Source organism: Gigantopelta aegis, chromosome 8 (genome assembly GCF_016097555.1).
Source record: "Gigantopelta aegis isolate Gae_Host chromosome 8, Gae_host_genome, whole genome shotgun sequence".
NCBI lineage: Eukaryota > Metazoa > Mollusca > Gastropoda > Neomphalida > Peltospiridae > Gigantopelta > Gigantopelta aegis.
The window spans coordinates 58,962,835-58,983,663 of NC_054706.1; the positions used below are offsets into that span (position 1 = coordinate 58,962,835).

At 36.0% G+C, this 20,829-nt stretch overlaps 1 protein-coding gene across 1 annotated transcript in view; it reads right to left on the reverse strand.

Annotated features, from left to right (window-relative positions):
• LOC121380253 (broad substrate specificity ATP-binding cassette transporter ABCG2-like) overlaps positions 1-20,829 on the reverse strand; it is a 32,115-nt gene that overhangs the window by 2,648 nt on the left and 8,638 nt on the right. The window contains exons 5-16 of the mRNA XM_041509091.1: positions 19,898-20,055; positions 18,997-19,148; positions 16,851-16,952; positions 14,878-14,938; positions 12,569-12,677; positions 11,259-11,324; positions 9,454-9,539; positions 8,506-8,595; positions 6,926-7,050; positions 5,534-5,688; positions 3,115-3,204; positions 1,119-1,183 (exon numbers count right to left, since the gene is read on the reverse strand). Of these exons, the coding sequence (XP_041365025.1) occupies positions 1,119-1,183; positions 3,115-3,204; positions 5,534-5,688; positions 6,926-7,050; positions 8,506-8,595; positions 9,454-9,539; positions 11,259-11,324; positions 12,569-12,677; positions 14,878-14,938; positions 16,851-16,952; positions 18,997-19,148; positions 19,898-20,055 (1,259 nt within the window). The remainder of the gene's footprint in view (positions 1-1,118; positions 1,184-3,114; positions 3,205-5,533; positions 5,689-6,925; positions 7,051-8,505; positions 8,596-9,453; positions 9,540-11,258; positions 11,325-12,568; positions 12,678-14,877; positions 14,939-16,850; positions 16,953-18,996; positions 19,149-19,897; positions 20,056-20,829) is intronic.

The following is a 20,829-nucleotide window of genomic DNA, read 5'->3' on the forward strand; positions in this document are numbered from 1 at the left end:
GCACTGACTGAAACAAGAAATAGCCCAATGGGCCCACCGACAGGGATCGATCCCACACTGACCGCTACAGTTACAGTCAAAAAATTACTTTTACGTTAATTTTATAATAAAATTATGATCTATGAGCTGTATAGTTTAAATCTGGTTTTATTGTAGCCCACTGGTAAAGTGATGACTTGATGTGCGTTCGGTCTAGGATCGATCCCCATCAGTGGACCCATTGGGTTATTTCCCGTTCCAGCCAGTGCACCATGATTGATATATCAAAGGCTGTGGTGTGTGCTATCCTGTATGTGGGATGGTGCATATGAAAGATCCCTTGCTACTAATGAAAAATTGAAGCAGGTTTCCTCTCCATGACTAAATGTCAAAATTACCAAATCCAACAGTGAATGATTAATAAATCAATGTACTCTAGTGGTGTTGTTAAACAAAACAAAGTTTAACTGTTTTATTGTATACTTTGTATTCCCAAACAACCACAACACACATCACAATAGGGAATTATCATGGACCGTGAGGAAGGAACCCTCTATCGGAAGTGAACTGTGTTGTGAGACCTGTGTCTTGTCGTCCCAACCCCTCCCTCCTGAAATCACCTCTGTCAATATTCTCTTTACACATTTTGCTCATGCATGATGGCTATTATATAAGCCTCACCCTGTACATGGCCAAATTACCAATTGCTAATTTTTATACAAAGTGACTACACCATTTAGTCTTTGGCTATTAAAATACTCCTTAAATTAATAATATTGTAATAATATTTAAGGAAACACTCTAAATATCTGAAAAATTTACTGAACCAAAATTTATTTCAGAGTGAGCCCTATTATATTCAAACACACTTTATGGGTTGTAGCAAATCAACCGAGTTTATTTTGTGAGTGCTGGGTCTTCTAATAAAATGGCTAGGGATTTTCGAAGCCATCTTAGCGCAACGAAATCATAAAACCATCATAGGCTGTGACATCACTACACCACATGACATAGTGATGTCATAGCTTACGATTGTTTTACAATTTCGTAGATTAAGACTGCTTCGAAAATATGGGCCCTGCCATCCACACAGCCCCACCCTCAACAATCTGTTTTTCTGAGTCCCAATTGTAACTCACCAGACATTAGTGCCATTTTCCAAGGAACAGAACGTCAGCCCATGAAGTTCGTTTATACTTAGTGCCTGAAAACAAAAAAAAACAGAAATGTTTTATTAAAAGCAGAAACATTTCATTATTCAGCGAAAACTTTCAGCTTTCATGACATGACTCAATACTGCTAATTAGTATGAATAAGGATGGTGTGTTTGAAAATCTGTTGTTCTGCAACCACTGTTTGCACTGGCAGACAACAATGTCTGGTTAAAGCAAAGTGGTAAACTGTGAGTTTAAAAACAATTTTTTGATATAACAATTTTAAGATCAAGAAGAATAGAAAAGGAAGGAAATGTTTTATTCAACGATGCACTCAACACATTTTATTTACAGTTATATGGTGTTAGAATAATTCCATGAATCTTCTTTGATATCATACTGCAAACGGCTTGCTTCTTTAGACTGATCATAGAAGGTTTTTTTACATCGAAAGTCAAAATAACACACGACTGACAGGAGAATCCTATGCAGCAAGCTTAAAGACATCTCTATTCTTGCCCTCATAGAATAAACCAAATTTATTACATACCTATACCCTATCTTACTATAGTGATAAAGACATTATGAAACTGTGTGATAAATTTATTTTGTATCGCACATACGTGCGATCTGCATGGACTGGAACTTTTAAATGGGGAATTCCCTATTTTATTTTTTACTGCAGTTAGCGCTGTTTATTTACCGACGTCATATATGATTTACAAATTACATCACATCGTATTTGAAACATTACACAAGGCTGCTGCAGAGTATGATTCTTAACATTAATAAATCCATGAAAGGAGTTTTGATCATAGATTTAACAAAGTGTTGTTATGACGTTAAATTAAAAAACGTTTTTTGTAAAACATAAAAGAAGGTATGTATGTCAAATACAGAACTTCACATATGTTGTTTTCACTTCCTATTTATTGCACTTGTTTATTTTGTGAAAGCACATGCCACTCGACCGTTACGTGGTCTCGTGGTATATATTCTTGCGCAAAATAAACTTGTGCAATAAATAGGAAGCGAAAACAACGTATGTGAAGTTCTGTATATATTCTACATGATTAATCTATTATCTAGCTTCGATACACCATCATGCCTGTGTTAAGCATTCACCAATCATAATTAACATCACTGGATTTGAAAACATTATTGTCGTCCATCTCTATTCCTTGCAATAATCCATCTGAGCCACATCGTTTAAAATATTCACAAAATGAGAAACATTCATTTAATATCTTATACAGTGAAACCCCTCAAAACCAGACTCTCTGTAAACCGGAATTCCATCAAAACCAGATGTTTTTCGCAGTCTCATTTTAAATATAACTTTTATAAGTATTGAACAGAACCTCTCCAAACCAGATACCCTTTATAACCAGAATGATTTACCTGGAGTATCCAGTTTAGCAGGGTTTCACTGTAAATATATTGTAAAGGTTAGGGCTGTTTGACAATTGATGACATAGGGAGGAGGCACCATATTTATTATCCTAGGCCCTACATGTATCTTTTCTTCTATACATACATGGTTTAAAAAAAGTTTTAAAACATTAATGTGCATGGGGGTATACAAAATAATCTCTTTTACATAGAGGATCTGCCCTATCTTTTCTTCTATACATATATAGTTTAACCAAAATTTAATTTTATGCTTGGTGGATATACTTGTATATAACAAATGTCTCTTACCCACCATAACTTGGCAAATATACTCATACTCATCTTTTTCCCTATATACATGTACTAAAATAAAATTTGATTTTGTACATGGTGAATATATTTACCATTGTGTGACACCCAATAGCCGATATATTTTTGTGCTGGGGTGTCGTCAGTCAGTCAGTCAGTCAGTCAGTCAGTCAGTCACTCAGTCACTCACTCACTCACTCACTCACTCACTCTTCTACCCCGAAGCCCACCCTATGTGATCAATTTTAGAACAGCCCTTGTTTTAAACACATATACTGACATCCATGCTGTAACGAAGAATGCTGAGCCATCGTAGCCAACCCAGCCAGTCGCTCATGGTGTCCAGGTTTATCAGCAGACCACTGAAAAGCTGCAATAGAAGAAAACAGAGGTTGTTTAAACACGTACGTGTGTTGACAATTTCAAGACATACGACTGGCTGATCCTAGGTGATGACCAGGTCAACAGTGCCATGCAATGAAAAACAACACAGTGGAAATCGGTTACACTGTGACATATAGTTAACCTGACAATCATTTGTCTGTGATGCATAAGTTAGCTACAAGTGCAACGGCTGTAAATAACGTTTAGTCGATAAAGATGTTAAAATTTGTTTAAAACGTGGTTTTTGAGGATATGTAAGAAATAGAATAAATACATTCGTTTCCGTTAAGATACCATTTACCTCACAACTCATTGTTTAGAAACGTATCAAACTCTCTTTCGCTCATTAGATACCTTTTAACAGCCACTCATGTATTATTCTCTATGTCCATTGTGAAATGTGTTCTATTAACAATGAAAACATATTACCAGTAGCTAGACTTAAATATGCAATACACAAATTATGAATGGCAAAATGAAAAGAGGGCAGCAACCTGACTTGACAACCAAACCACTGGATGAAAAATAAACTGAAATCTTCTTAAATACAAACACTCAGATGTTTCCTGGGCTTTAAGGTGGACACCAAAAATAAATAGCAATTTGGTCAGAAAAAATCGGTAGCCGAATTCTGACAACATTTAGCTAAATAGAATTATTATTTAAAATACACAAATAAATGACACACAGTTTTTAAATTTGCTTTTTTAGTGAAGTGGTGATGACATATATTTGGAAACCATTTAGCTATTTGGCAAATGACAGCTTTGTGGTGTTCTATTATTAGTATTATTAAGCCCACGATACATCTACGAAGTCTCCGAGACCTTGTTTCCGATACTTTTTTCGTAATGTATCATCAAACGTCTTCGACGCTTTGTTTCCGAGACCAGTATCTGGAGATAGGTCAGTGTTCTATTTGTAGAGAGAAGTTTCCGAGACTTCGTTTCCGAGACCAGTCTCTGGAGATAGGTCAGTGTTCTATTTGTAGAGAGAGGTCTCCAAGACTTTGTTTCCGAGACCAGTCTCTGGAGATAGGTCAGTGTTCTATTTGTAGAGAGAGGTCTCCAAGACTTTGTTTTCCGAGGCCAGTCTCTGAAGATAGGGCAGTGTTCTATTTGTAGAGAAAGGTCTCCAAGACTTTGTTTTCCGAGGCCAGTCTCTGAAGATAGGGCAGTGTTCTATTTGTAGAGAGAGGTCTCCAAGACTTTGTTTCCGAGACCAGTCTCTGGAGATAGGGCAGTGTTCTATTTGTAGAGAGAAGTCTTCGAAACAAAATATCAACTACCAATCAGAATATATAAATAAATCACATGACATGACTGGTCATATGGTATTGGGAAAAATGCACAGTAATAATAATATTAATTGGAACAGAGAGAACATTGAAGTATTAGCCAGACTTTAGCAGGAAACACCTTGCTTGTACAACACTAAAAGTAATATATACTACAACAGAGTCATCAGATATTACACTTTGTGAGACATACACTGTTGATAACAAGGTTTTCATTCTTTTAAAATTTTAGCTGTTAAATTATTTATTTCACTGTTAAATATTTACTGTATTAATATAATTATTTTATTCAACACTTTATAAACTGTTAATAATGCAGTTGCATGCTTTTCTGCCATTGTGCAAAGAAATGACAGTGTTTCCAAAATAAAGTCTCTCAAAATAAAATAAGTGTAGGCCTATCATCAAACGTCTCCGAGACAAAGTTTCTGAGATTTTGTTTCAGAAACAAAGTCTCAGAGACTTTGTAGATGTATCATAGGCTTTAGTATTAAACTTCGGATCATATACATGTATGTCATCCATTATACTACAATACAAATTAATGATCTGCAATCACTATATTCAATAATATCACAACAAGCTTAAAATCCATAACTCAGTTCACTGTTCACTGTTAGTCTGCTTGTTAATATATAGAGATATCATGTTTTTTGTCAAATATGATTTATACATGTATGTCATCGAGTGAAGTTAGCAATCATATCATAGTGTGATATGATTGCAAACTTCACTCGATGAGATATAAATCATATACGACAAAAAAACATGAAATTTTCTATTTATTATATAACTTTTGGCAATTTACCTTTATTTTTAAAATGCCAAAAGCAAAAGAGTTCTGGCTTTCTTACAGTGAAGATAACACTGTCTACAGTGACGATAACAGATTTTAGAGTGAACTAGTGAAATTTTCACTCTAAAATGGGTTATCATCACTGAGTGAATGATAACACTTTTATTTCACTGATATTTTAAGGTATTTCACTAAATGTTATATAATATTGTGTGTTGTTACCATCATGAAGCTGTATATAGTTGAGATGATCAAGTTGGCTACGGCTCGGAGACGCATGCTGGCGCTGATGGCAAATGCCAGACTGCACGCCGCCAGCGTCGTGTGGAACAGAGTTATCAGGAAGATGAAGAAGTGACTAGCTGTTGGCTGTAGACCTGAAATACAATTTTTTTAACTGTATGAAAATACAGAATTCAGTTTGCTAAAAGATAAGTCACAATACCAATATTAAAATAACATTCTGAAAACATAACTGACAGCAGTATCGACTGTACTCAGAACTGCGGCCTAATTCACTAAAGTCTCGCTAATTTGCAATCACACAGTGCAATGCAAACTGTCTTACAAGGACCATGTGATATTGATTATAAATGCAGAGCTTTGTAAGTTAGGCCCCTTAAATACAAATTAATTTAGGGGTGGTAAAGTGCTCGCTTGATGCACGGTCGGTTTTGGATCGATCTCCGTCGGTGGGCCCATTGGGCTATTTCTCATTCTAGTCAGTGCACCATGCCTGATATATCAAAGGTTGTGGTATGTGCTATCCTGTCTGTGGGATGGTGCATGTAAAAAATACCTTGTTACTAATGGAAAAATGTAGCGGGTTTCCTCTCTAAGATTATATGTCAAAATTACCAAATGTTTGACATCCAATAGCTGGGGCGAGATTTAGCTCAGTCGGTTGAGTGCTCGCTTGAGGTGCTTGCATCACCTCTGTAAGCCTGGGCCCTCACAAAGAAATACTTTGTCCCTGGGGTTGGAATTGCCATATCCATATCCCACAACAGTGATATATTCAATTTATATTGCACTATAGAAAACTGTTTTAGCCTACGTCCCTGAGTTTAACATTGTTATAGGTGTAAGAAGATGTCAACAGTGATATATTCAATTTATATTGCACTATAGAAAACTGTTTTAGCCTACGTCCCTGAGTTTAACATTGTTATAGGTGTCAGCAACAGGGCGGAGAGGGGAGAGGGGCAACTGTATATTAATTTGACTTTTAACTTGGGAGAAAATAAAATTTTGTTTTGTTTAACAATACCAATTGTGACTAGAGCACATTGATTAATTACTCATGGGCTATTGGATGTCAAACATTGGGTAATTCTGACATATAGTCTTAGAGAGGAAACCCACTACATGTTTTTAATACAGCAATGGATCTTTTATATTGACTTTCCCACAGACAGGAAAGCATATACCACAACCTTTGACCAGTTGTGCTGCATTGGTTGGAATGAGAAATAAAAACAATCAGCTGAATGGATCCACCGGGGTGGTTTGAGGCAAGCCTGTGAGGCAAGCACTTCATGCGAGCACTCAACCAAGCTAAATCCCCTCTCCCCTCTTACCTCCAGTGCTTATGACCGTGCAGTGAGTACATACCTATCATCCAGTAAGCTACAGTACTTAACGCCGCTGTCGGAAGAAGCCTCATCGGAATAACATCACAGAATATTTTAGACAGGAAGAACGCCGACACTCTGTAAAAACCACTTATGTTTTCATGCCTGCAACAAAGAAGAAAAATACTTTAGTGTTATTAATGAAGCATATACCCGGTAATAATCCCAAATGTTATAATGTTTAGATTTTATTTTTTTTATTTAGTTACATGAACTTGTGCTATAAACAGGGATTCTAGATTATGGTAGCCCCACTTCCATGGCTAGTGATACATGTATTCAATGTTGGGCTAGTAAATAACTACTATTACCATGCCCTATGGCAAGTGAACACAAAAGTTGTCATATGCTGCAATTTAGTCTATTTTTTAAATATGAATATCCTAACCCCACTCCCACCCTCCACCCCACCCCCACCTCCTAATCTTAGTGTTTTCAAGCTCCATGTCCCTCTTTAGGTGACATATCTGATTATTACTATTAGAAAATTACTGATCTCATGGCTAGTGGATTTTATAAAAATTCTAGACGCCCTGCTAAAAACATAAAATATGTATATAAAAGTTGTTTAAAAAAATAATTGTCCATGCATTTAGTATAATAATTAAATCGCTCATGAAATAAGTTTCCTTTGTCACTCGCTAAAGCTTGTGACAAAGAAAACTTATTTCACAAGGGATTTAAAACTTAATAATACATAGCAATTCATTTAATACCCTTTATATAATATATTTGACAGCTATAATAGTTGCTAACAAAATATTTAAAAAGTGAAATAAAACCAAAAATGCCATACATGACCTCTGGTCATGACCAATGACAGGGCTTCTAGATTATGGTAGCCCTATGACTAGTGATATTCAATGTTGGGCTAGTAAATAACTACTATTGCCATGCCCAATAGCTAGTGCAAAAAAAAAAGAGTCAAATGTTGCAGTTAAGTCTAACAATGCCAGAAGTAACTACTGAACACTCCCCAAAGTGGTCAGACTAAGCCCACAGCTAAAAGCTGATGGGTAATGGCAGGTGTGTGGCATGGATAGCCACGAAAGACAAGCGCATGTCGCAGTTGGAGAGACAAGGATTGGGATGTGGAGGTGGACAGCAAAAAGAAGTTGAAAGATAGGAGGAGTTGACAGATCGGGAAGAAATGAGATGGAATTCAAAGAAGAAAAAGGAAAGGGGGTAGTGGGATATAAAAAAAAGAAAAGAAAAAGTCTATTTTGTAAATATGAATATCCTGCCCCCACCCAAAACCCCAATGTTAGTGTTTTTAAGCTCTATCTCCCTCTTTAGGTGACATATCTGATTATTACTATTATTTAGTAAAATTGTATTAACTTAAAGTAAAGTAGGGCTAGTGAATTTTTAATTGTGGCCAGTAAATTTGATTTAATCAATGATCCCATGGCTAGTGGATTTTTATAAAACTTCTAGAAGCCCTACCAAAGATAAACATCTCTTTGAATAAAATACATGTCATTTCTCAGTATGGTTTATTTAATATTTTTCATATTTAGATTTTTAGATGGTAAAATATGATGTTAAACTCATACTCACATAAAAATTGTCCTTTCTTTAATGAAGAGCTCCACTGCTGACAGATTTCCAAACACTTGATTCATGATGAGAAAGAAAAACACACCAACCCTGCAAGTTAAATAAATAATAATTTGAAACATATCAAAACACCAACCCTGTAAACAAATAAATATTGATCTAAAACACACCAACCCTACAAGTTAAATAAATAATAATTTGAAACACATCAAAACAACAACCCTGTAAACAAATAAATATTGATCTAAAACAGACCAAAACTGCAAGTCAAATAAATATTAGGTTACCGGTAATTTGAAACACACCAAAACAGAAACCCTATAACTGAATAAATATTTGATGTAAAACACATCAACCCTTCAAGTCAAATAAATAAATAAAACACATCAAAACATAAACACTGTAACCAAATAAACATTGATCTAAAACACAGTAAATACCAAACCTGTAAAGAAATAAATATTTGATTTAAAACACACTAACTCATACCAATGTGATTTTTTTGTTTTAAAAAGTACTTCAAAAGGATTAAATATCAGTTCTCAGTATGGTAATATCATTAACAGCTTCCCTTAATCCAAAGTTAGAGGGGGTCAATTAATCACTTCCCTCAATGGTTTTAGTTAGGGTCAATTAATCACTCCCCTCAGTGGTTTTAGTTAGAGAGGGTCAATTAATCACTCCCCTCAGTGGTTTTAGTTAGAGAGGGTCAATTAATCACTTCCCTCAGTGGTTTTCGTTAGAGAGGGTCAATTAATCACTCCCCTCAATGGTTTTAGTTAGAGAGGGTCAATTAATCACTCCCCTCAATGGTTTTAGTTAGATAGGGTCAATTAATCACTACCCTCAGTTTTTTTTTTATTGTGGGTACTGCTATTTCTGAAACATACCACTGCCTAGGCAAATCCTGTATTCACCCATGACTGTTAATAACCTAAATGTACTAACCTGTTCTGTATTCCTGACTCAAGTGAATTGTCCAGCTGGTAATATATCATTCCGACAACAACGGCAAACAGCAACATCACTGTGATCTGAAACAACAGAGCACTGAAGGATGCATAGTACCAAAGAAGAGAGTTCCGTGTCAAAGTTTGAGGTGCACCGTCAAATATTTATGGAGTAAAAGCAGCTGTGGGTGTGATTGGTAGTAATATGTGACAATGATTATTTATGCAAATACTATTATCCATTGACAATAAATAAATACACTTTTATTTGTTATACAGCTGTTATGCAGTATATACTAGAGGTTGAAACTAATGCGGGGTACACCCAAAAATGGAACTGCAATTTTCAGCAAAAATTATGGTTGCTATTTAAAGCATTAATTAAATTTCTTAAATGGTATGTGACCCCCATTTTCTTGCAGGTAGAAAAGATGTGAGGTTCCACACTTTTTATTGCTGTACTTCCTGAGTGTGTTGATACGCTGCTTATATCAGTTTTATTAGTATACTTTAACATTATCGGCAATAGGAATTAATTTGGTCTACTAGAAACTTGTAGACCCTAGTCTGAATCAGTGAACACTGACACTAAGTTTGGTCAGTCTACAAACATGTGGATAAAGTTACAATAGAGAGAAACAAGAATATGTGATGTTCAAATGGGAAAATGCTCTCTTAAAAACAGACTGGAGCTCATCTCTATAACCGTTACTTCTCAGAGGTATATGTGTATTTAGAATGATAAAAAAAATGGATTTTGTGGCATTACATACCGGCCTTGGTGGTGCAGTGGTAAAGCCATCAGACTAAAGGCTGGTAGGTACAAGGTTCGCAGCCCAGAACGAGTTCTTAAGGACTCAATGGGTAGGTGTAAGGCCACTACACACTCTTCTTTTTCACTAACCACAAACCAACTAACAACTAACAACTAACCCACTGTTCTGGACAGACAGCCCAGATACCTGAAGTGTGTGCCCAGGATAGCGTGCTTGAATCTTAATCGGATATAGGCATGAAAATAAGTTGAAATGAAATAAAGGTGGCATTTCAAACACCAGGATAACCATAATCACTTCGGATGTATGGAAATGAATATTCTAATCAATAAAATATAAGTAATGTCTCATTTTAAAAATCAAAAACTGCTTTAATAGTGAAAAATATGCTGTAGTGTTTAAACACTAGGGTCCTATCACTTTTAATTTCATATGGAATCTATTTTCTCTTCTTTTCTTTTTTTTGTTGCAGATTTCATTTAATCATTTGTCAAATCCAACCCTGAGAAATAAAAATGTCTGCTGTTACTCGACCATCTTATGAAAATTCCAACTCATAACTTTTACCCCACCTCGATTCCGTAGTTATTTTTAATAGCATTTTTATACATATCTCTTCTGTCCCAACTCTTCCTGGATGAAAAGGAAAGATAAGTTTTCAATGAGGACATCCTGCTATTCATTAGGTTCAGTACTCTGAAATTTGGTCAGTAATGTATGTCATTTCATGGCGACTGTCCACTTATCATTTCTTGTAATTGTGAGCATGTGATTACAACATGGATACCCTCCAGATTTAGGTAGGAACCTTCAGAGAAACTGAAGTTCATGATTTTGGCACTATTTTTAGTAAACTCTAAACCAATTTCAACCATTTTTATTCAACAGTGCACTCAACCAAATTTCAACCCAGGTCTTACAGTTGGGAGACAACTTGATGTTTAACTTTGTAATCTTAAATATGTAAATTTTAAAAAGAATTTATAAATAATTTTTAAAGATATTACAAAATCATGTGATAACATACTTGACTTATTGCAGCCTGTGGGTTTCTTGTGATGTTTTTTAGTGACCTCATGCCAACAATCACCAACTGAAACAAAAAAATTATATTTATACTTATATATAAAATAACAAATAACAAATACAAAAGAGTCCATAGACTAATCCTTTTTAGTATTTTCTTTAATGATTCACTTACTTAAAACATGAATAAACTAAAAACATGAATTCTGTGGAATTAAATGTCTCACCTACCATAAACCTTTTTCAGTTCACTGTGAAGAACACTCACTGGTGCAACTATAAACCAAGTTTCACCAACTTAGGATGCAAAATTTAATAAATGTAATACCTATATCTTGCCTTTTTACTTCGAAAAGGCGATACAAAAAACATACAGATTAAGTACTACCGTTGAGGCAAAGGAAAAGGTTAGGTAACTTATAAGCTATGCAAATATAATTCATGTAACCAAACAATCAGTTACACAGGTAAAACTCACGTGAACCAACTTCCTGCAGGGCTAGCTCTGGCAAACAATTGGCAAATTTAATTTTATGGTCTCACTACACAGATGTCATCTGCCATTGAAACCCATGTTAAACTGCCCAACTTCAAGCGAAGATTGCCCATAGAACAGGTTCTCGTTGGCACGAACAACATACACCATTGCGAACATACATTATATAAGCATTTATATTCACTCCAAAATTGAGAACATTTCCGTCTCAGTTTTTTGCTATATGACCGCATCTGGCTGTAGTACCGGTCCGAACAGGTGGTTCATTAACCGATTCACTCCGGCTGTCACTTGCGCTATATAGCCTACCCATGTCCCAAAAGGTCGATGCACAATATTACAAAATAACATGGGCAAAATACAACCAGAAGGCTTACCATTAAACATACATATTGTTTTAATTCTTCACCATTTCCTAGAAGTGAATATGTGAACATAACATGTGTCACAATTAGGAACTATAGTGGACCGTGATGAATGAACTCTCACTCGGAAGTGATCTGTGTAGTGAGACCGTAATTGAGCAAAACAATTACATGTAATAATTGATATTTTGTTACAAAATAACTCAGTTTCTGCTATTTTAAAAGTTTTATAGATAATTTGGGAAAATTGTTTGACCTCTCAGAGCTAGCCCTGTTCCTGCCTGCTAAAATTTGGAAATAATGTCTCCTGTACTAGCTAATCAACTTATCTACCTTTTTTTATTCTAAGGGTTAAGGAAAACCAATGGATAAGAAAATAAAGAGGGTGAACTGAGGTGTTAATCGGGTTGAAACAAGAAAAATTTAAACATTCTGTTCAAATTGTCAGACCTGTCTGTGGAACGATGTGGCATATGCGACTCTGGCCATGCGTACAACTCCCCCACTCTTCTCCTCCTCTAGGAACTGACTGTAGACCGGCTCGACCTTCGACATGCATCTACAAACATGAAAATACACAGAGCTCTACGTTAGTAATGAACATTACCAAACACAGGTGTGAGACCAAGCATGGCCTAGCTGGGATTCCCTGCTAGTTCTGGGTGAGTGAAATATTTTGCCAATTTATCTTTTAAACTTCAAACATTGCAAAAACTCAGATATTATACATGAAATTATTTCACCAAATTAAAATAAAATTTGTCAGTTTGTTTTGAAATTTGCAAATGGCAAATGCCAGGAACGAGACCCTGCTACAAAACACTTGTGTGAAACCTTGTGTGGTCAGGAAACATTTTGTTCAGTATCAAATCACGATTCACCATCCAAGCTTTAGAAATCACTACACAATTCTAAATGTTAAATAGTAGTTGCTAATTGATTTTCAGTCAATTAACAACTGTTCTTAATAAAAAAAAAAATAAAAAAAATATTGCCTGATGGCCATTTTTGGCTTTTGCAGGTTGAATGACTAGTCTTGATTTTTTTGTGTACACACCATTTTCAATATTACTTCATAGGCATCAAACTGGTGGGAGGTGGGGAGGGAGGGCAATTATATATTAATTTATCTTTTAACTTCATTTTGAGATAGGGGTGCCATGTATGACCTTTAGTTAGAGGGTAAGTGCTCCCCTGCACTATCACCATCCCAACTTCCAACACCTCTATATAGAGAATAACTAGTTAATGACGTCAGATATCGGCTTTATCCTGTGAAACTAAGAATGGGAAATTTCTCATTCGGCCTGAACAGGATAAAGCAGATATCCGACATCATTAACTAGTTATTATCTTTATCCTGCAGACCATAAAACTTAATGTTAATATTTGTTGGGGCTAGTAGCAGGATGTGACTTTGCTTTAAAATCCATTATCATGTTTTGTCAATAGAAACGGTGGTTACAGGATAAATATATAATATGGTATTAAAGTCGCACGCTCTAGTTGCAGCCTGCGAAAATTAATTATAATTTTGGTTAATTTACAAAACTGTAACACACTTAGATCACGTTTTTATAAAATAGAGTGAAATAGCAGGTTTTATATCGATAAATTATACCATGGGAATCCCCGTGACCCATTTACTTGAAATAATTTTAAAAGTTAGTATTCTGATGTCATTGGTAGATGTCGCTCGAAGCACAGAAATGCCTATGTCACGACGAATTTCCCAGAGTGCACACAGACTTGGGGTGCGTTCCTTTCACCTCTCCTGAGCATGTTCTAACTGTTCTCTCCTGGACAGCGAAAGGAATGAGTTGGGGTGCTTTTCTTGAGAAAGTGGCTGCAGCAGCAATCATGATACTTGAATCGGAATAAGATGACAATGATAGTCCGTCACTGACCATGTTGACTATACTACAGTGTTTGAAATAATAGAGTTTATATATAAACTGCAATTACCCTACATTTGCTATTCGGCACTGGGTACTATTGGTTTTAAAGGTTTGTAACGTTTTGTATTGAGATACTTACTTGTCTGAACTTTATTGTTAATGAAAATGTTCACGAACTGTAAAGAAAAACCTCACAAATGAACGACAAGCAAATGACAACAAATCGGATGTTGATTGCGCGAACCGTGCACGAAAAAACAAACCGAATCAAAATGATAACGGTTACGTGGTATACCAATGTCTGTGACGTTGAAACGAGAAGATCCCCTCTAAAAATAGAATAGAACTTGTCTGCTCAATGTTTTTTTCTCAAACGCATGTGCGTTTTTAAGAAATACAAAAGATGCACTTTGTGGTACATGTATTACAAACACCAGGATTACCAGGATTACCAAAAAATCAGAAAAGGATCAGAAAAACCATATACAAAAGGACGAGTGCCAGAAATATTTTCTAGCACAACCTGTCTCATAAATTTAATGATTAATTTAGTCTAACTATACTGTAAGTCTCTTCATTTTATTTTTGTAACGTGACGTCACCTCTAAGCTGACACCCATGTTACGTCACGAGTGTGAAAGCATACAGTGGTGTCGAGAAGACCTACTCATATTATGTGACGTCATATACTACTTTCTTTAAAAAATTACGTAATCAACCGGTAGCAACTGCCGTGTACATCCTAATATTAACCAATGAAAAGGGCGGATTAGCGTCTATACACAGGTGGTAGACGGTTTTTCTACCAACCCTTTCTAGCACCTTTCTACGACATCATTGTGCTAGAAATAAGATACTTACTGCTCATGCCATTTTGAGTTTCTGAAGCTGTTGACTATTGATGATTGCAACTGGGTCGAATCTGGAAAAAAGAGAAACAATTACAAATAATGTTTTTCTTTTAAGAAGACATATGTATACATAAACATCTCTAAGCCAGGTTAAGTAACTTGATAGCAGTATTGTTGTTTTAAAGAATTTCATTTTGATCCCTAAAATATTTAATACTTTAATAATTTTCTCACAATGTCTGGCAAATGATTATCTTTTTTATGGTATGGTGAAAATAACAGCCACAATGCATCTAAAGGTTATCATTGTCTGTTTTTATAAATACAATGTCTGTTTTTATAAATACAATGTATCTGCATTAGGCCTACTGTTATTGTTACTTTATTTACATATCCAAAACAGCACATTCTATTACATGTATATTTGTTTCTGTTATAGAAAATTTACTAAACCTTTTTTTTTTTTTTACATTTCTGCTATTTTTATCACTCAGGAAGTAAAACGGTTTCCAAACTCATTTCTTATGTTTTGTATTTGTTTTAATTTATTGATGGAAGCAATAAAATGCATATCATTATTTAATTAAATTTATATACATGGTCAAACAAAGTTGCATTCAGAACGACAAGATTCTTGTCTTATCATATCGTAGCAACACTGGCGTAACCAGAGGGGAGCCATGGCTGTCATGGGCCCCACAAAGTACACCTCTTTTTTTCTCCATCAGTAGCGTAGGAAGGTGCTGAAAAGTGGGGGGCACATACACATATATATAAACCATCACTGCTGCTACTGGATCAAGAAAAGTGTAGGAGGCACATGTCCCCCTCCCCCCCCCCCCACCCCCAATGCTTTCTACTTCAGTGCTCCATCATCTTTTATATTTGATTGTCGCCCTATTACACCACTTATAGACAGTGTATTTGCCACCCACCTCCCCTCCAATATAAAATCTTGTATACACACAAATGTGTAGCAGAACTTATAAAATCAGCGAATCCACAAAATCTGGCAAGTTGACTGGATAGGGCCATCAGAAGAAGGGGGTGGCAGGGGCAACATATGCGTGCCATAACGTTATGGAGTGTTCACCTTATTTGAATGCAGCCAATTCTGTCAAGTCATCCACTAAATATTTTCTCCTCTGCTCCTCCCCACCACACTTTCAAATATACTCCACAGGCCCTATTTAATTGTCTGAATACTAATGATGGCTGCTAAATACATGAACAGGGTTCGAACTTAATGGTCGCCCGATCGCCCTTGGTGACTGAAAGCGACGACGGGCGACTGAAAACCCATAGTAAGGTTGCCTGCCTGGCGACCAATTTAAAAAAAAACAACATTTAATCAATAATTGATAAATAAATAAAAGTACAGCTATGTAGCCTACTTTGCACCATGAAAAAGTGTAGGTCTGCTTTTACATATAAACATATGCCCAATATAAGAATAGGTGTAAGGTAAGTTAAGTGGCATGTAAAATTGGGCACAAATTCATGTCGACAAGATTCAGCCCTGGTTATGTGTACACGTCATAGATCGTATCCACTGAACATTATATTTTAGGGTTTTTTTAATTATTATTGTTTCATTGAGATGGGGTGGGGGGAGGAAGGGGTTGTGTCGGTTATACCAGTGCTCAACGTTTGGTGAACGCAAGCATCTTTGTTTGTTGGAAATTATATAATCGGGAATACCACAAATGTATTGACAGTGACAGTGGGGAGTCACAGTGGCATGTCTGTTATTTATTTAAAGAGTGGGTTGGTTGAGTGCAGGAAAATACTCAAAATAAATGTTTTCTCTTATAATCTGTTGCAATATTGTTTGTTTTTTTAGAAAATATTATTCGGGCAAGTAAAAATAGATCCGGGCAAGTGAAAGTTCTGTCACCACTTGCCTGGATAGCAACTCAAAAAAAAAAGTTAAGCGCAGACACTGATGACGTCAGTAATACTGTTAGATGTGGATAACATCACCTGTGACCACACCGCCCTGTGTGTTTGTCAATGTAGAGGAATGCTCGTTGATCACATCCAGGAAGAAGTCGGGGGGATTATTGTGCTCCTCACACTTGTAACCTGTAAAACCAATTGTGTCAGTTTAATACTCATCTAATACATACTTTTATCATCCATTAAAGGCTTTTGTAGGAGATATTGCTGGCACTATAATTTGCTATATCTCCTGCGAAAATTCTCCTTGGAGATATTGCTTTTTATAATCTTGATTGGTCAAATTTTTCATCACAAGACATTATTTTGTTACGTCACTTATATGTTTCAACGCTAAACCTATCACTAGTGACGTCACGCTACTGTCGTTCTGTTAGTTAACACGTCTCCCGCTGCCAAAATTAATGACATTCAACCCACATTACTGACATTAAAATTACAACAATGATAATGGATGATAAAAAGAATACCCCCCTCGTGTCTTATGATATCATAATTTATCAGCACTCGTTGATAAAAGTATAAAAATCCTCAGCAAGACTCGGATTTCATACTTTTATCAACTTGTGTTGATAAATTATGATATCACAAAACACTCAGGGAGTATCCTCTATTTAGCATTATATAATACAGAACAATAACCATTCCAGGACTTTTAACAGTTACTGTTACATTTGGTGAGAAAATATACGATTCATAAATTATTTTTTTTTACAGACAAAACCTTTTTCCCCCCAATTCCTTATTGACAGCTAATTACAAAATATTTTGTGATGGGTTTGGGTTTTTTTGTTCCATTGATAACAAGCAAAATGTTTAATCTAAACCCTCACTTTTGTGATTTTCACCTCTAACATCAGAACAAAAGGACCTACATGGACTCTAAAACATGGAATAAAACAAAAGTCGGCATGAGTATTTGGGGTAAAGCTTTTTTCGCTGCCCAACACATTGAGCGATATAAAACATTCAGTAGCCAAATGCATAATGCCCAGAGGAAATTACATGTACTTCTTCCTGATCACCGAGACTTGCATCAAATTATTTACCCTGAGATCCTGATTCTTCCTCGATAACAAGGAATGTTTGTTACCTTCCCACGAAACACCCTCAGTAAATCAGATCCACCATTAGTGAAAGCTCCTAAATGGACCTACATCCCCCTCTGGCCTCAAACTTAAGAATTTTATTACCCACAACAATTTTTCTTTTAAACCGCCTTGGGTGAAAAAGGCCCACCAACAGCAACTTTAAGCCTCCCTACAGCAATTTGTTTTTTAAAGTAGCAAATAATCATGGCTGAAAGGTTATTTTGCTGTACAAATGTACAAAACTGTGTATACATTTTGCAATCACTGGGGAAATTTACTGCGACACAAGAGTGTTATTGGTGATACCACTGAAACCACAGCAATTTATATCATAATGACGCCAACTGCCGTCTGAGCTAGAGCCTCTATGAGTCCAACATATTGAATTCGAGTACTCAAGGATCAAACTTGACCCGGACTAGAGTACCCGACACTTGCGCTAGATGATGATGAGATCAAGGAATAAACCAAAATAGCATTATGCACCTTAATTCCAGCGCTGAACATGGATGCCAAATCATGCCATTGTATTGCATTTAGAAACCGGTTAATATGTTCAGTGTTGCGACGGACGGATGACCAGATTAAAAAGAGAAACTAGTGAATGATCATATAACTATTATGTAACTTATATCGTTGATTATCTACTACTGAAAAATATTGTCCTACATTGTCCATTGTATTATAAATAGTTGATAATTGTATTTCACCTTGTATGGGTACTCGAGTCCTGTGAACGGACTCGTTAAGTTCGAGACCTGTTCCCCCGGTGTTAAATCCTGTCACGTTAACTGGGTTCCCCCAAGAGCTTACACAGTCTGAGAGCACTAGCTCTGGGTGATCAGAAAATTTCACCAAATTATCTCAAAAACAGAAACCTAAAGCTATTTCCCAACAAAATATTAATTATCACAGACTTTTTTCTCGCCAAATTAAAATAAAATTTGCAAATTGTTCTTAAAATTCACAATTGGCGTATTTGGCGAGTGGCAGAGCTGGCCCTGACTGACGATAAAAACTAGTCTAAAACAATAACAATCACTCTGTAATATCAGAGTTTACTGCAACATCAGACAAACCTATTGATGAGAAGAAGTCCAAAGCCTCTGCAGGTAAACCCTGATAGATGACTTCTCCTTTAGAAAGTAGGATCATGTTGTCAAAGAGACGGTAGATAGAAAACCGTGGCTGGTGGATGGAAAACACAATGGTGCGGCCTTTCACAGACAGTCTGAAACAGGAAAGTGTTGTTTATATTTTAACCTGTATCAACACAACAATTAATATTTCACAAATGGGTAAAATAAAATAACAATCAGTACGCCCTATTACGGTACATCAGAAACATGTACCAGTACTTCATGTTTGAAAATTTCAGGTGAGTGATTCACTCACCTCACAAGCTTCAAGCAAGTGATTTATGTTTCATAGAAAAGAATCTTCAGTAAAGCTTGAAGATATTAATAAAATGAAGTTTGGAATAACACACACTAAACAATCACTGAATCAGTGTAATGTTATTCAAACACTGGGGCCAACTGTAGTTAAAACAGCTTCTTTTAAAGCAACCAGCGGAAGGCTCACTATAACCACATTTTTTGGTGGACGATAGAAAATGCTTATGAGATGAAATTATGGTCTTTCTGGGCATACTAGCATACTTCAGATGTAAAGAACTGCCTTAAGTTCCGCCAGTGAACATTTCACTAACATTCGCAAACTATTTGATTGGTTCTCAAAGTGGTAATTCGGTTTACTGTGTAGTGTAAAAATCAGTCTAGCGAATGTTAGTGACAAGCGGTTGACTGAACTTACAGCTGATGTACAGTTAAACACTTGCAAATGTTCAGCAAGAGAAAACAAGTCTAATATGTTCACAAACAATTGGGTAATTCAATTTTCAAAAAAATGCAAAAACTAATCAACCAAATTTTCTGATTGTCTGGATAATATTTTTTTTTAAGGAAGGGGGAGTATTACCTCTTTAAGAGAAGCATGACAGAACTGGCCGTGCTTGCATCGAGTCCGGTTGTTGGCTCATCGAGGAAGAGAACTGGGGGAGAAATAATCAGCTCCATTCCAATGTTCGTTCTCTTTCTTTCTCCACCAGATATACCACGGCTATAATCTGTCCCAACCTAGAAACAAAAGTAAGTTTTTCAGTTCCATGTACAGATTCAAAATTTGTATAACCTCAAAAGGAGATTTGCCAACAAACTGTATCACCTTTTATTTTGTTTGCCTAACCAGGATTTTTTTAAAGGGACACGCCCTAGTTACGGCTAGTTGTTAACCATTACGGCGTTGTTTTTCGCTATTAAACCCATTTTTCACAAATAAAATTGCACTTTACTTACATTTTATTATTTAGAATACACATTTCCATTCACCTGAAGTACTTTTTGGTAATCCTTGTAATCCTGATGTTTGTAAAACCACGAAATGCATTTTTTGTATTTCTTAACAACAGGCGTGCACTCGAGAAAAAACCGTTAAGCAAGCGAGGTCCAATCTATTTTTAGAGCAAATCTTCCTGTATAAACGTCACAGACATTGGTATACCACGTGACCGTTATCATTTTGGTTCGGTTTGTTTTCTCGTGCACGGTTCGCACAATCAACATCCGATTTGTTGTCGTTTGCTTGTTGTTCATTTGTGAGATTTTTCTTCACAGTTCATGAACATTTTCAGTAACAATAAAGTTCAGACAAGTAAGTGTCTGAATACAAAATGTTACAAACCCTTAAAACCGATAATTTTGCTTACGATATCTGGAGAGGGGATACAACCAGGACAGAACAGTTGGAACATGTCCAGGAGAGGTGAAAAGAACGCACCCCAAGTCTGTGCACACTCTGTGAAATTTGTCGTGACGTAGGCATTGTTGTGCTTCGAGCGACATCTAACGGTC